A 16,609-nucleotide genomic window follows, 5' to 3' on the forward strand; every position below is an offset into this window, starting at 1 on the left:
TTTTTTACTATTTTTCAGTGCATTCTGGACATTTTGGAAGGTCTCCTGAGGTTATCTTTTAAAAACACTTCTAAACGCAAACACAGCTAAACTGACGTTTTTAACCTACGTTTTCCAGCAGTCAGTTTCCATCGTTCAGAAGAGTTTTCCAAATGCCCCGTGTACATGAGCCCTTACTGCCAAAAAGAATACAAAAAAATCACCATGTCATTGTGGTTCACTGACGTGAACACAAAAGGTAATCAGGACCTAACAGCCAGATCAGACCAGAACATAAAAGCCAACATTGCTTGCTACTGATAATGGCGTTTGTTCCTTGGCTCCAATTTCTATTAATGATCCAGTTGATGGATTTGATGCAGAATGGGTTCAGATCAGAGAAGAAAAAAACAACACCCCGGTCGCACTGGATGCGACTTGGCATGTGATTTGCATGCCATGCGACTTGCAAATCGTATGCCAAGTCGCACCTTATTGTCTGCATTTACAGCGGTCAAATAGGTGCGGTTCTGACTTCGTTAGAAATGCACAGATTTCTAAAGTAGTACACGCACTACGTTTGGTGCAATGTGCATAGACATCTGTGCCAGATGTCTTGCAAATCGCACCTGAAATCGGCATCTCACACGACTTTGAAATCGTGCGACTTCACTGCAAGTCGCACAATTTCAAAGTCAGATTTGATGTAACCGGACTCGAATGGTATAATATGGGCGTACTAACAGTGCTATGCTCTTCACATGAAAGTACTGGCACTCCTAGACCATACACAACGTGTGAAAAGGCCCATGCTCCTAATATCCATGGCTCCGCTCAGATTTCTGGCCTTATGTCACAATCCGTGAATCTCACTCATATCAACAACACTGGATCAGCCAATCTACGCTCAAGTCATATGATTAAAGGAAAACTCCAGTTCAGCAAAACAATAAAAAATAAATTAATTAAAATGTAGCCATGTTCATGTTAAATGTAGCCGCTTCTATTCATCCTTCTGTTACTTGTTCAATGCCTTTCCCAGAAAGCTGCACAGAACCCGACGTCAGTTAGGTACCACTTGTCATGTCCTTAGGTCAACTGCTGTAGAAAACATCATCTTTGGTGAGATACATTTACATGATGCTGTACGCCTACAGGAACTCTGGGATGCAATGATCATTATTACAAAACTGAGCAAAATCAAGGGATTTATGCTTGGTTCATATATGTGGTGCGGCTGCGGATCTGCACAAAAATCCGAGCAGCCGCACAGAAAAATGAGGACCCGCGGGCAGGTGACATTAACGCTAATGGCACGCCGCCTGCACTGGAAAACGCAACCGTACTAGGAACCGAGGTTCCCTAAGTGCAGAGACTTTTTCCCTGTGTGTCACGGGGCATAGGAGTCCATTCAAATGAATGGGCTCTTGTGCCCGCGCAAAACGTGGCCCACAAGGCCACATAGATGTGAACCAGGGCTAAATCAAAGTAAAAATTTTCCGCTTAGAGTTCATTTAGAAAGATGTGAGCAAGTGCACTGGCACAGCATATCTGATGCTAAAGAACAAAAAAAAGTAAGGATGTGCAATAAAAATTGCTGAAATTAGTGAATCTAAAAGTGGGTTTCCATAAAAACTGTAGTTTCGCTTTAAGTAAATCATTCTTCTCTCTTAATTCCTTCACCCCCCCCCCCCCCCCCCCCCCCCCCCCCCCATGGACATTAGGCTGCTGCATTAAGCTGCACAGCAGTTGATAACTCCAGTGCCACCCTTTACAGTAGCGAGCAATGACAGGCACTGCTATTTACTGAGTGTACAGCAGGTGGCGCTGTATTAGCGTGGAGATATTCACCATACACCTTTCAATGAACAATGGCCACCGATCTCTACTGGAACAGATTCAGCAATGTCACAGCTTATATAATGTAGTGCATGTTTCGGCATTGCCAGTGCCAGGCTTCACTAGTCCAGGGTTCAAACACAAAACATGAAGTGGCCAGGAACCACCGTCCTGCAAAGGCAGTGGGTGAAAATGTCGACCTGCTTAAAGCTGGAGCGTGAAACAAAGTAGGAGATGAAAGCTGGCACGGGGTAGTCATTGGTGAGTCCTGAGCGACTTAATGGGCGTGGGAGCCTCTCTGTGAGAGGTGTCTATGGGGCAAGCAGCAAGACTTAGAGAGAAGAGACATCACACATCTTGAGCACCCAGCCGACCTTGTCTGTCTCCCACCTCCTGAAGAGAGATACAAGTGTCCGACACGTGGTATGGATGCCTCCTCTTCTGCACAGGAACCCCAGGGTAACAGCCATCTAAGGAAAAAGACACTATATATAAACCAGACAGAAAGAAATCAATGAGATGCAGAATTGACAAGCAAATAACAGCATAAAATGCTTTGAGCTGGGTAAGAGAAAACAATACAAACCTTTCAAAAAAAAGAAAGAAACACCAATTCGACAAACCTAGATATTGAGCCTTTGTATGAAAGTGGACCAAGAACCACCACAGCCAATAAGACTCTCCCTTTCATTTTGTAAGCTAGCCTAGAAACATGTAAAGGAAGGATCTGATTGGTTGCTAGAGGCAACATACAATAAAGGATCTCTCATTCATAAGGCCCATTCTATTCACTACAGCGTGACCTGATGAACACAGAAATGCAAAATAGAGTCTATAGACATGTGCGGTTCATTTAGCTCTGAATCGAAATTTCCGTTAGTCAGAAATTCTGATGTATCTGAATTTGCGAATTAAAACGAATCTGAAATAAAAAGAAATTTCGACCAAAATTCAAAAACTAAATCACATTCGAAAACAAATTGGAACTATATACATATTGCTGACTATTGCCGATTTCCTTCAAAGACTGTGTGTATTAGAGTCAGAATATAGAATTAAAATAAAAACCTGCGTCCTTCTATGGATCAAAATTGTTATATGGTTGATTTTATTTTTTTAATGATCACTTTTTTTTTTGCACATTTCTTGATTTATAGTGCTGCATTGTTTACACTATTTGAGTGTCAGAATATAGCCATCTTCCGAAATATGAATTTCGAAAATAATAGAACGGATTATAAAAAAAAAAAAAAAAAAAATAGAGCGTAAAACAGAACAGAATAGAAAATAAAAAAGTAATAAAATGTAATAAAAATGGAAAATAAAGGAATAGAATAGAAAAGAATAGATTAGCATAGAATAGAATGGAAAATAAAAGAATAGAATAGAAAAAAATAGAATACAATAAATACAGCCATCTTCCAAAATTTGCATTTCAAAAAGAATAGAATATAGTAAAACAGAATAGAAAATAAAAGAATCCAATAAAATAAAATGGAAAATGAAGGGATAGAGTAAAACAGAACAGAATAGAATAGAAAATAATAGATTAGAAAACAGTAGAATAGAAAAAAATAGAATAAAACAGAAACAATATAACCATCTGCCGAAATTCGAATTTTGAATAGACTAGAACCAGCTATTCTTCACAGTGAATTTAAATCTATTCGATATCTTTGATTCAAATTTAATTAGAATACTTCAAATCAATTGGAAAAATTCAAATCCAGTTGCAAACTAATCTAAACACATTTTGTTACGAATGCAACAAAACAAAAATTAGTAACGAATCTATCCGAAACTAAACCAATTTTTCCGTTCTGCACATGTGTAATAGTCTGTAATCGAAACATGAGCATCACACAATAAAAGACATTCCAGCAAATCAAAAAGAAACCTTTTCCACATCTTTTAAAACTGTAAGCCTGACATATATGGGCCGATTTCAAGAAGATTCAATGGCAAGTACATGAAAATGTGATATTGGAATGTCTAGAAGTTATTGATCAATAGCTATTAATATCCTGTTAATCATTTTATGCGACTTAACATTTATTACGGTTTCCAGACATTTGCGCTTTAAACAACTACAGATATCTGCCTCGTACTCCAAACAAACAATCTGCTCTGTATTGATAGCAATTCTCAAAAAGAATTCATCTGCAGAGAATGTCTACCCAACATATTGGAACATCATTGCTATTATTGTCTCTATTGTCTTTAAAATTTTCATGGAATCTTTTGAAAAATTGCCATTCCCATCTCCAGCCTAAGGCTGTACACATATTCTAAATGTATATACACAGACAATATATAATGGGTTAAAATAATGGGAGAAGTGTGAAGTTTCGAGGCTCTTTAATAATGACCAGCATGTAAACTTTTTTTATTCAAACCATCAAACTATGTCCTACCTAATCTCCAATCGGAATGGGCTGGGGGTCCGGTACAGCAACTGCAGATGGGCAGAAGAGAAAGAAACAAGACAGTGGTAGAGAAGAGACTGAAGTAGAAGTAAGCAGATAGCAGCATGGACAACAGAGGTGAAGAAAGCACATATTTAAGCAGACAATTGGGGCAGAAGCCTTAAAGCTGAACTCCAAGAAAACTAAAACTCCTGCCTTAAAGTGGGGCTGCACCCACACTGCAAGGGTAACGACTCATTTCGGTCTAGGGGATTTGGAAAAGTGCTTTTACTACCCGACCGGTTCCTGCAGCTTCTTCTCCCCTACATTCCAGCAGTCTAAAGTCCTCGGACATCAAGGCGGATGCAGGGTCCTGCATTGGATGGAGAACACCAAGGAACAGTCCACTGCCAGAGCGTAGTGGAGCTCCAGCCAGCGGGGGAGAAGAGGATCAGTTTAGTAAAAATAGAAATTTTAACATACCTGTCAAGTCCACATCTTAGAGAACGGTAAAAGAGTTAATTTTCAGACCATGGGTTACATGCCTCAACTTTCAGATTACAGGACACTGCCAAAAGCTTTGATAGGAACCCCCCCAGTGTACCCATATAACCCCTAAGTAAACCATCTGAGCACAAAGAGAGGGCATTGTACGGGAAAGAGCACCTGGTGGAGGCCATAGATTGGCATAGAAGATCGCAACGGCTAGATTTTTTTTTTTTTTTTAGATTCCAAACAGAAGTTGCAACATGATAAATAGGAACAGGTTTTAGAATGGGGTTCCCTGTTATCACACTAGGTGAGAACAACCTCACATGACAAGTTGTAGAGTGTGGGGGAAACCATCTGCATGCCCCTGAAAAGAGTGGGGCACCCAACCCAGAGGTTGGAATGTGACTAAATCGGGGAATATCAAGGAATTTAGACTGCTGGAAGGTATCTTGGTGAGAGTCTGTAGGGAAGGCACATCCTTAAATATGTATGGTGAGATGGGCAGACAAGTGCCCATATGTGCCGCATATGTGAGGGTAAACCAGCACATAACGAGGTTAAGAGAACAAGGGCATAAAAATAAGAAAAGATTGCCATACTAATAGATGTAGTTCTATATCCTTGTAATATCTCCGACTCACTTACAGTGAAGTGTGGATTGTAAATCGGGTAATACTTGGAGAAACAAAGTGGCAGTTGACTAGTGCAAACCCGCCTAAAGATGGTTAATGAAATCCTATGCGGAGTAATATATCACTACATTAGTGAATGCAATAATGAATTTATTAGATCGCATGGATCATGAAAAAGGTGGACATAGACATGGTGACGCCGAACGGTTTTTTATTTTAATTCTTTGATTTTAACATGTTCACCATGTCTATGTCCACCTTTTTCATGATCCATGTGATCTAATAAATTCATTATTGCATTCACTAATGTAGTGATATATTACTCATATATTACTGGGGCAGCACGGTGGCTAAGTGGTTAGCACTTCTGCCTGGCAGTACTAGGGTCGCCGGTTCAAATCCCAACCAGAGCACCACCTGCCTGGAGTTTGCATGTTCTCCCTGTGCCTGCGTGGGTTTCCTCCAGGTACTCCGGTTTCCTCCCATACTCCAAAGACAAACTGGTAGGTTAATTGGCTCCTGTCTAAATTGGCCCTAGTATGTGTATGTATGAATGTGAGTTAAGGACCTTAGATTGTACACCCCTTGAGGGTTAGGGACTGATGTGAATGTACAATATATATGTAAAGCGCTGCGTAAATTGATGGCGCTATATAAGTACCTGAAATAAATAAAATAAATAAATTACTCCGCATAGGATTTAATTAACCATCTTTAGGCGGGTTTGCACTAGTCAACTGCCACTTTGTTTTTTTTAAGAGAACAAGGGCCTGTAACCTTTCTAGTACTAGATCAGCAAAGAAGTCGACCAATGTCAAGGCCAGTTCCTTTTGAGGACGTGAGAGCAGAAGGACCTCTCAGCTCCTCGTAAAATAGGTAATCTGGTAATCCTTGACTCTGATACAGGGAGAGAGGGCATATCAAAACTAAGGGCAGAGTCTAATGGTTGTAGGTCAGGCCTGTGTAGAAAAGGGAATCCATGTAATCAGGCTATCCTCAATAGTAAGGAGTAGAGATCCCATGACCTTGAGAGGGGATGCTAAGGTCCCTGAGGAAGTCATGTGGATAAGTGATGTAATACGTAGGGCAGAGCTTGGTGATATCACTTTCGGTACAGAGCCCTAACCGGAAGTGTATGTATTTTTCAATGCTAGTAATGAGTATCTCAAATTCATTATGTGAGTGAGCTGTATTGGGGTTTTATATTCTGAGACATTACTAAAACTACTGCACTATTGGAGGCCTCTTCTTTCCTAATTACATTTAGAGAAGTGGAAGGGTGCCTTTGATTTAAAGGGGGACCTGCTAGGTAATGGTTAGGCAGCTCCCCTTTAAGTCACTATTGAAGTTACTGATGCCGGAGGCATTACCAGATGACTGGATAAAGGGCATTGTGACCTGTACATCTAAATAAGTCCACTGGCCATGTGAGAAAATATTCCCACTGGTGGTGGAGCACTACACTTTTTGGGTGGAACACGGAATCTGATACAATGAACTTAAGAATTATGGATTAATTTTTTTAATTGGACTTAAAATGTCAGTAAAAGTTAGTGACAAAAGTAAGAAAGTTGGTTTATTTGCATAATCATGGAGTTGGAATTAATGTTTGGTGTCACATATGTTTAAATGAGAATTTATGTAAAATGTAATGTATGGTACCTATATGGAAATTCATTATATTTTATTGTAGTAGCGCTTTACTGTTTTTAAGTACTTGACTTAGGAGGGAATACTAATATTGGAAACAGTAGATTGATAATTCAAGAATGGCCATGTTCACAGTTGGAACAGTCCAACTCTTCTTAAAATCCTCTTCCATAGTGTACAAGGCATCAAAATTAAAAAAAAAAAAAAAAAAAAGAGGAGGGTATATCCTCTCCGAGTTGGGCCAATCATCATATAAGGCCCAGTCAACTTGATCAATAAGTAAATAATTTCTAGGAATAGCCTTTTTTGTGTTTGGAAGAATATGTGGGAAATGAGCAGCACTAGATGATTCTATCCAGAGACTTGAAAGCTCTGCTTCAGCCAATGAGTCCACAGTAACCAGCAAGTGGCAAGAAGATGAAGAGATTCTGGTGGTGAAAAAAAATCACCCACGGACTAAAAAGTCAGCGTGCCCCTTATATTCTGCAAATGGAAGTGCACTAGGTATCTGTAAAGGAACCCAATTTAGGGGTCTAGCGAGGTGACAGTTTCCTCAGGGCCTGCAGCAGAAACTCTGCTGTTTGTCCCATGTACTCCCGCTCCTACGTGTCTGCAGCCCTCCATTGTTGAGGATCTTCCCCTGTGGGGTACTCACAGAATGGATGCTAAATGAATAACTCAGGCGCTAGCAGAGTTCCTGTGGCTCTGAGATATCAGACAACGGGTGAGACGGCAAATGATCAGCTCATGCGGTCAACAGCAATGGCAGCTGGAAGTGTGCAGTTAGGAGTCTTATAAGCACTGATTTACTAGCCAGAGAGGAACTTCCGGTAGTGAGATGGAAGAAAAGACTACCAGTTTTAAATAGGTAAATGTTATAACAGTACCTAAAAAGACAGATTAAAGAAGACAAGAATAATCATCATAAAAAACCCATAATCTGTGCCTTCAAAAAACTACTTGTGTGCTTGGAAGTGCGGTATGTCTTGTAGGATAGAGTGTACTATCTACTACCTATCTTGTTGGATTATTACATGTATATCTGTAGCCAAGAACTGGTATGTAAAGGTACAGGGAAACCCTGTCTTGTCTTATCCACGGTGCTGGTCCCATTCGTGCTTTGCCTATTGCAGTACGCAAACCCCCAATGGGGTCTTCAGGGGGTGCCACAGAAATGGACCACAGCCCTGGACCTGTATAGCAACCTTCAGCTAACTACACTCCTTTCACTCAGTGGCAAGAAGAGCGCCCAAGCAGGAACCAGTGCCCAATACAGACCTGGTACAGTTGCAAAAGGCAGTCTGTCAGAGAATGAAAGAAAAATGGAAAAAACATTTAAGAACACTAGCAAAAAACTGGAACTTCATAGAGTAGGTGGGGTTAAATGGGTATACTGGGGGCAATTCATAACAAAATGTTTGGCAGTGTCCAAACACCTGAAAGTAGCGTTATATAATCCATGGTCTAGGAATCAACTCCCATATATTGTACTGTACGATTAAGTTATGCATTTACTGTTCCCTAGACAGAAAAAAGTCTATGACCCTTACAGTGCAGGCTCAGCCCCACTGCAAGAAGGGTGTTTAAGTTTTACTGGAGTTGGAATTTTAAATGAACCTGTGTCCAGGGTATGGACATTCAAGTATTTGAATATTTGTAAGAGGGAATAAAAGCACTTTAACACAAGTCACTTTACGGACTTCTGTAGCTGTGGGTACTGGAGAGCAATTCATCTCTAAAATTCACAGCCAAAGTACTAAAGACCTTTAAGTCATTCTCTCAGCAGCTCAGATCCACCCTTCTCCCCTCCTAGCAGCCTCTCGGCTACTGTCTAATCCCTAATGTAAACCCAGAGACTTAAGCCAGCCATACATTGATCAAAATTCGTTCAGTTTGGCAGAGGCCAGCTGAATTTTTATCCATGCATGGTCAGGCTGGCTAAGCAGAAGATGATCTACTTTCGCACAACCACCTTGCTGGGTTTTTCCCAATCAATCAGTTTTGCCTGCTATAGCTGGCAGCACTGATCACTATAATCTGATGGAGGGGAAGTCTCCCCACTGTCAAAACGCAGTTGCTTAGAGGGAAGCATTCCCCAATCCACATTGAGTGTGTAGATGGGGGAATCGGGTCATTTTTTTTTTTTAAATTCAATTCCCTGGTTGAACTAAATATGGCTAATATGTGGCCTGCCTTAGACAACAACAGTGCTTCTGCTGTGAACTTTGAGAATGAACTGCACCACAGCTATGCAGCTACAGAGATCAGTGAGGTCTGTAGAGAACATTAAGAATATACAAATACTGGAATGTCCATAGCCTGGCCACAGGTCCCAATTCAACTGTACTGTGCAATTTCTTGAAGATTTCCGAACAACTGCACAAGGCAATTATAAAAGAAACAAATCAATTAAAACCCACTCAGGTAGGCCTTGCACTACACAAATGTAGATAAATAAAAAGGAAATCATACACTCAGAGTGTAACTTGAATAGCCAGCTTTAAGAAATTCCTCTTCGTTCATTTTTAATTTTCCATTAATTTACCTATTTCTTCTGCTACATACAGTGCTAGAAAGGACCACAAGGCAGTTAGGTCAGAATTCCAGATGGATAATATATTGTTGAATTTTACAGTATTAAGTGAATTTGAGCTGCAAAAGCCATCCAACCGCAACCAGTTATATCTTTTATGAATAGTTGGCAGCAAAAGCCATCCAACAACTGCTTGCTGTAGAAATAGTATCTTTAGCGTCATAAATGTGCCAGGCCGAACACGAAGATGAGGAAGCTCTGAAATACCCACTGTAGTCACCATTAACCATACACTGAATCTCTATTAAATCCAGCTTCAGGATGCCCCATCATTCCGACCAGGCACTGCGGGCAACTCCTGAATACCAAAGGACCAGTAGAGATGCAACCTATTATGTAACAGGTAAGAGAGGTCTTATGTTAAAAGACAACATGCAAAGATATGACGGTCTGCTAATTTTGGATAGATCAGGTGACCACTGCTCTGTCTATAGTTGACTTGCAGGGCACATCTACTTTTTTTTGGGGGTACTGGGGCACTTCATAGGCTTAATTTAGCTGTGGCATAGCTCTATGCCCCAGAGTGGATCTCACAAAATACTATTAATAACTAAATGTCTGTACCAGTAGAATTGTCCTGTGTATTCATCTCTGTATTGTATGCAAGCTAATAAAAGTCTTCTGTTAATACCGCTCCCCCCTAGCAACACATTACTTTTCTTTGCTCTCCTGTTGTTCTGTTCAGCCGCTGACGCAATGGGAGAAACCCCATGTAAGCTATGAGCCACTCTAGTTGGAGCTTACACCACACTCCCGCCCTCATGTGACAGTGCAGGGCCAATCCCCATGCATCGCCTTGGTCACACAATAAGACAGGTGAAATATTTGCCCCATAACTGGAAGTACAGGGGGATTTATCAAAACTGGAGTAGCATGGAACCAATCAGTTTCTATCCTCACCTTGTTAAATTAAACTTTAAAATAAAAGCTAGAAGCAGATTGGTTGCCATGCAATGCTGCTCCGGTTATGGTAAATGCCATTCCAGGTATTTTCTTTGCTCCCAGCTAAAACCGCTATATTGGTGGGCCTAGTGTGCGAAGGAAAGGCTAATATGTGATAGGGAGGAAGAAGAAATTCAAGTGAACCTGCACATTGCCCTACATTGGCAAATCACTGGTAAGTGTTAAAAGTGGAACTCAACCCTTTCATTTAATGGTTTTTCAAAATAGTTACATTCAAAGCATGCCGTGGCTGATAACTACTCAACTGAAATGTTGTAGAATAAAACAAGAATTAACGAGCAAATGGAAAAACAAAAATACAGTGAAAGAAGCAGCAGCAGCACATAAAAAGGTACAGGGCATAACCTACATTCACAAAGCCATATAATACATATGTGAATACAAATATGCAAAATTAAAGCGAAGTTCCAGCTGAAAAAAAAAAGTCAGCAGCTACAAAAACTGTAGCTGTTGACTTTTAAAATACAGCCACTTACCTGTCCCTCGGTCCAGCAGTGTACTCCCCACCGCTAGTTTCACCGGCCGTCTTCTCTCCCTGGTGCCAGCACCTTTAGTGGTGTGGGTGGCTGTGACAGCTTGCGGCTTCACAGCCAGGTGCCCACTGCGCACGCGCAAGAAGCGCTGCGCTTTGTGAATGGCCCTGTAGTCTTCTGGGACCTGTCACGTGTCCCACAAGACTATGGGGAGGGAAGGAGGACAACTTCCGATCGTCTAGGCGATCGCAGCGGAAGTGGGAGCAGGTACCTGTCAAATACTGGTACCCGCTCCCCAAAGGTGCCAATCCTAAATGGGAAGCGGGGGGCAAAGCATTAAAGCGGAACTTCTCCTTTTGGGTGGAACTCTGCTTTAAATAAAGTCCAACATAAATGAAGTGTCCGTGCAAAAAAAAAAAAAAAAATCCCAAAAAAACTGTATATTACCCTTTAAAGCAGTGTTTCTCAAACTTTTTTCAGTAAAGGCACCCTTTAAAATCCTGCACAAATCTCGAGGCACCCCATTCTAAAATGTAAAAAACTATTCTACTAGTGTTACATTAACATCCAAACACGTAGGACACCCACTGTTAGAGTGAAGTTATTCTTGCAAAGTAAATATACCTTTGCACACTGGTACTGACTAGAAATCCAATGTTTCTCCCCCAATTTCTCTCCCCCACTCAGCTTATGTGACCCCAGTGCTGATGGGGAGGGGCAAAAAACTTCCCCCTCATCAATTGCTGACATCTTTGAGTGTTCGAATGTCGGCAGCTAGAAGGTCATAGGAGTGCACAATGAAAATCTATGGCACCCTGGTTGAAAAAGGCTGCTTTAAAGGATGGTGCTCTTCAACATATGTGAAACACTCGATTGCTCCTTCCTCCAAGGCACATCTATGCACTTACCCTAATATGTGTGACTCTCAACCTTAGAGAAGTCAAAACACGTTCTATCAGCAGGTCATGTGATCCAGAGCCTCGCATGGATGGACAACTCAGCATTCCTCAACCAGCTTCCCAAATGACTAATAAATGATCAGAAAGATATAAAAAAAATCCCACACTATTTGTAGTGTGAATAGCATCGTCACCACCGGTATGCTAGGAATTGTAGTATTTAATGGTGTTTTTTTCCTCCTAGGAGAATGTGAGTGTTTTTAACCATTTGAATAAACCTTTTTCATACAGATTCCCACTATGAGAGTTTGTTGCTCCCGTTTGTGAAGTGTCCATGTGAGGCTCTGGATCACATAAGCTGCTGATAGAACATGTTTTGACTTCTCTAAGGTTCAGAGTCAATATATTGGGGTAAGCGCATAGATGTGCCTTGGTGGAAGAAGCACTTGGCTGTTTCACGCATGTTGAAGAGCACCATCCTTTAAAGAAGACTACACAGTGGTAGACACAGTTTTTTTTTTTTTCTTGGACACAGAGTTTATGTTGGACTTTAACCACTTGCCCTCCTGAGGATTTACCCCCCTTCCTGACCAGGCCATTTTTTTGCGTTACAGCGCAGTGTTATTTTAATTGACAATTTTGCAGTCATTCAACTCTGCACCCAAATTAAATTTACGTATTTTTCCCATGAATTGAGCTTTCTTTCAGTGGTATTTGATCACCTGTGCATTTTTTATTTTTTTGCGCTATAAAAAAAAAATTTTTTTTGAGAAAAAAAAACAATATTTTTGACTTTTTGTTATTAAACATGTCCAGTAAAAAAGAAATTTAAAAAAATAAAATTTTGTCATAAATTTACACCAAAATGTATTCTGCTAAAATGTCTTTGCTAAAATAGAATCCCAATATATGTAAATTAACTGATTTATGTGAAAGTAATAGCGTTTAAAAATGGCGGTATTTATATATTGGGATTTATTTGAATTTTTACTAGTAATGGCGGCGATCAGCGACTTATAGCGGGACTGCGGCGGACATTCTGACACTGGGGAGGGGGGGGGACTGACTTGGTGTCACTGACATCCCCAGTGCCACCAATACAGTGATCAATGCTAAAAAAGAAAAAAAAAAAAAAAAAAGCACTGACACTGTACTAATGGCACTGGGTAGGAAGGTGTTAATATGAAGGGCGATCAAAGGGTTAACTGTGTGCTGGGAGTGTTTTACTAGGGGGCCATGTCAGTGTGCTTCACTGTAAGCACACTGCTTTGGATGGCTGTGCACAGCTATCCAAAGCAGTGTGCTTGAGCTGACGGTAAAACAAAACCGTTCTCCTCCCCATCGGAGATCCTCAGAAATCACCAGGCGCCGGCAAGTAATCACCGGCTGGGACCCGGTGATTGACAGCCACGGCCGCGAACGGCGGAGCGCATAGGGCACACGCCCCCTACCTGGAAATGCAAAATCCCATATATGTACACATGTGATTTTGCGCACCCATGACACCCTGTAGCAGTATTTCTGTTATAGGGTGATTGGGAAGCGGTTAAAGAGGACTACACAGTGGTGAACAGAGTCTTTTTTTTTTGCATGGACACGCGTTTATGTTGGACTTTATTTCATATTGCATATTTGTATTAGCAGAACATATGTTTTATATGGTTTTGTCATAACTGATTACATGGGCAGCACAGTGGCTAAATGGTTAGCACTTCCGCCTGGCAGTACTAGGATCGTTGGCTCGAATCCCAACCACGGCACCACTTGCCTGGAGTTTGCATGTTCTCCCTGTGCCTGCGTGGGTTTCCTCTGGGTACTCTGGTTTCCTCCCACACTCCAAAGACATGCTGGCAGGTTAATTGGATCCTGTCCAAATTGGCCCTAGTATGTGTATGTTTGAATGTGAGTTAGGGACCTTAGATTGTACGCCCCTTGAGGCTTAGGGACTGATGTGAATGTACGATATATAGGGACCTTAGATTGTACGCTCCTTGAGGGTTAGGGACTGAGGTGAATGTACAATATATAGGGACCTTAGATTGTACGCCCCTTGAGGGTTAGGACTGATATGAATGTGCAATATATAGGGACCTTAGATTGTACGCCCCTTGAGGGTTAGGGACTGATGTGAATGTACAATATATATGTAAAGCGCTGCATAAATTGACGGAGCTATATAAGTACCTGTAATAAATAAAGTACAACATCAGGGCAACTGCAGATCAAACAGAGGCTAAGTTGGCAGCTTCCTTGGATATAAAGGATAGGAGGGTTTAGTTCCACTTTAAGCACCTTTTATCTCAATGTATCAGTGTGAATTAAGAACTGCCTTTACAACCCGTAACATTCAAATTTTCATCCCCCATCTCTCATGTCCCACTGCAGGTTAGAATCTGATATGAGGCTCAATTCAGCAAGTTATAACACAAGTGTTATCTGTCATAATCAGAATTTTCAGGACAAACAACAGTCGTTTATAAGTGAAATGAGTCAGCTATCTTTGCAGCACCATAAGTAGTAGTCCCGCCATGTCTTGCCTCATGCAGTGGAAGCCTTTAACAGGTCCTATGCTTTAAAGCCCCAGTAGCGCAGAAAGCCCAGAGGGTGCTGCAGTATTATTGTAGGGACATGCCAAGGTACACATGGGCTGCCGCAGAGAGCAGATGGGTAGCAGGGTCAGGCCGAGCAGGAAGCAGTGAGCACAGCTGACACATAGTGAACATGAACTTTTACAGCTGTTAAGTGACACGTGAGATACAGAGACAGGAAAAGCAAATATAGAATAAAATACACAAATTGTGAAAAAGAGAAGAGAAAAGGACTAGATGAGGAAAACTGGAAAGAAAGCAACTTAAAAATGCAAAGATCAGAAAAAAAGTGGAAATAGCATGGCCTGGACTAAGGGTAGGAAGGACTATTCTTTTTCCCTCAACAACCATATTCTCTCATTCTGCACTAGACGCAGGAAAGAAAAAAAATCAGAAAGGATGGAATGAACAGTAAGAAGCGTCCTTCTTTAGGACACTTTTTATAATGCCTACAAGGTTTAGGAAATGCAGAGTGGGAAGTTGCCATTGATGACTTGTCCCTAAAGCAGTATTCTACTCCCCCCAACCCCCCAAGGTTTTTTTTTTTTAACCTATATTCCTAGGTTCTCTTTAAAATGGTTTCTCACCGTATGAACGTTTATAGAGCAGTATACATCAAGCAGTCGGATTCTGTCCCTGGATGGCCCACCTGTGACCTCTGCCCACGGCAAAACCCCGGGGCTAAATTCCCAGTGTGCCTGCGTCCCACAAAGACCTATGGGGAATTGCTGCGAGATAGGAAGTACAAGTGTGCCCATCTGAGTACTTCAGTATGAGACAAATACAAGGGGTAGAAGTAGATGCACTCAGAGTATAACATAAGTAAATACGAAGCAGACAGGAGGCTAATAGTTCATGTAGGAGACTAAAAGTGATCCGAGTGCTCTGCTGTTTAAAGGAGACATGTCATAAAAAGAAAATCGAGGAAGCCATTGCTGATCTCTTGGGCTGCTCAACTGTCATGCTCATCCATTAACTTTAAAAGTACAGTTTAAAGATAAGCCTTGAGATGCAAAAGTAGACACGGCCTTTGGTTTGTATCCAATGCTCCAATTCACCCTGCCCATTTTGTCGGTGGTCAATGATCTGGGAACCCTACTTGCTTACCAGTTTGAAATGCAAGAGCAGTATTATCAAACACACTCATTCAGATGCCTTCCGGGTCACGCATCTGTCCCTAACTGCAAGTAACCACTGAGTGTGCAGATATACAGTGGGGAAAATAATTATTCGATCCCCTGCAGATTTTGTAAGTTTGCCCACTTACAAAAAAATGATGGATCTATAAAATTCTTATCATAGGTGTATTTTAAATGATAGAAATCAGAATATCAACCAGAAATCCAAAAAAAACACATGATACAAATGTTATAAATTGAGTTGCAGTTCAGGGAGTAAAATAAGTATTTAATCTCCCTCCAACCAATAATAATTCTGGCTCCCAGTGACTGGATATGTGCTCATGTGATACACAAATTAGTCCTGTCAATTTAAGAAGGTGCTCCTATCGAAAACTCATTATTTGTATAAAAAGACACCTGTGCACAGAATCTCTTTCTTGGGCACCACCATGGGCAAGACCAAAGAGCTGTCAGAGGATGTCTGGGACAAGATTGTAGACCTGCACAAGGCTGGAATGGGCTACAAGACCATCAGCAAGAAGCTTGGTGAGAAGGAGACAACTGTTGGAGTGGTTATTCACAAATGGAAGAAATACAAAAAATAACCATTAATCATCCTTGGTCTGGAGCTCAATGCAAGATTTTGCCCTTGGGGTAAGGGTGATCATGAGAAAAGTGAGGGATCAGCCCACGGGAGGAGCTTGTAAATAATCTCAAGGCAGTTGGGACCACAGTCACCAAACAAACCATTGGTAACATATTACGCCACCATGGATTGAAATGCTGCCGTGCCTGCAAGGTCCTCGCTCCTCAAGAAGGCACATGTACAGGCCCATCTGAAGTTTGCCAATGAACATCTAAATGATTCAGAGAAGTATTCTGAGAAAGTGCTGAGGTCAGATGACACCAAAATTGAGCTCTTTGGCATTAACTCGGCTCGTCGTGTTTGGAGGAAGAAAAATGCTGACTATGACC

The 16,609-nt window shown here is 41.2% G+C and overlaps 1 protein-coding gene across 1 annotated transcript in view; it reads right to left on the reverse strand.

The window, feature by feature from the left end:
• Positions 1-1,684: 1,684 nt before the first annotated feature.
• The window catches only part of RNF157 (ring finger protein 157), a gene marked incomplete at its 5' end in the record, with an annotated part of 76,248 nt that continues 61,323 nt past the window's right edge, over positions 1,685-16,609 (reverse strand). The window contains one exon of the mRNA XM_089690620.1: positions 1,685-2,288. Within this exon, the coding sequence (XP_089546746.1) occupies positions 2,167-2,288 (122 nt within the window). The remainder of the gene's footprint in view (positions 2,289-16,609) is intronic.

This window comes from Staurois parvus, unplaced genomic scaffold (genome assembly GCF_062004578.1).
Source record: "Staurois parvus isolate SC_StPar_1 unplaced genomic scaffold, SC_StPar_1.0 ptg000538l, whole genome shotgun sequence".
Classification (NCBI taxonomy): Eukaryota; Metazoa; Chordata; class Amphibia; order Anura; family Ranidae; genus Staurois; species Staurois parvus.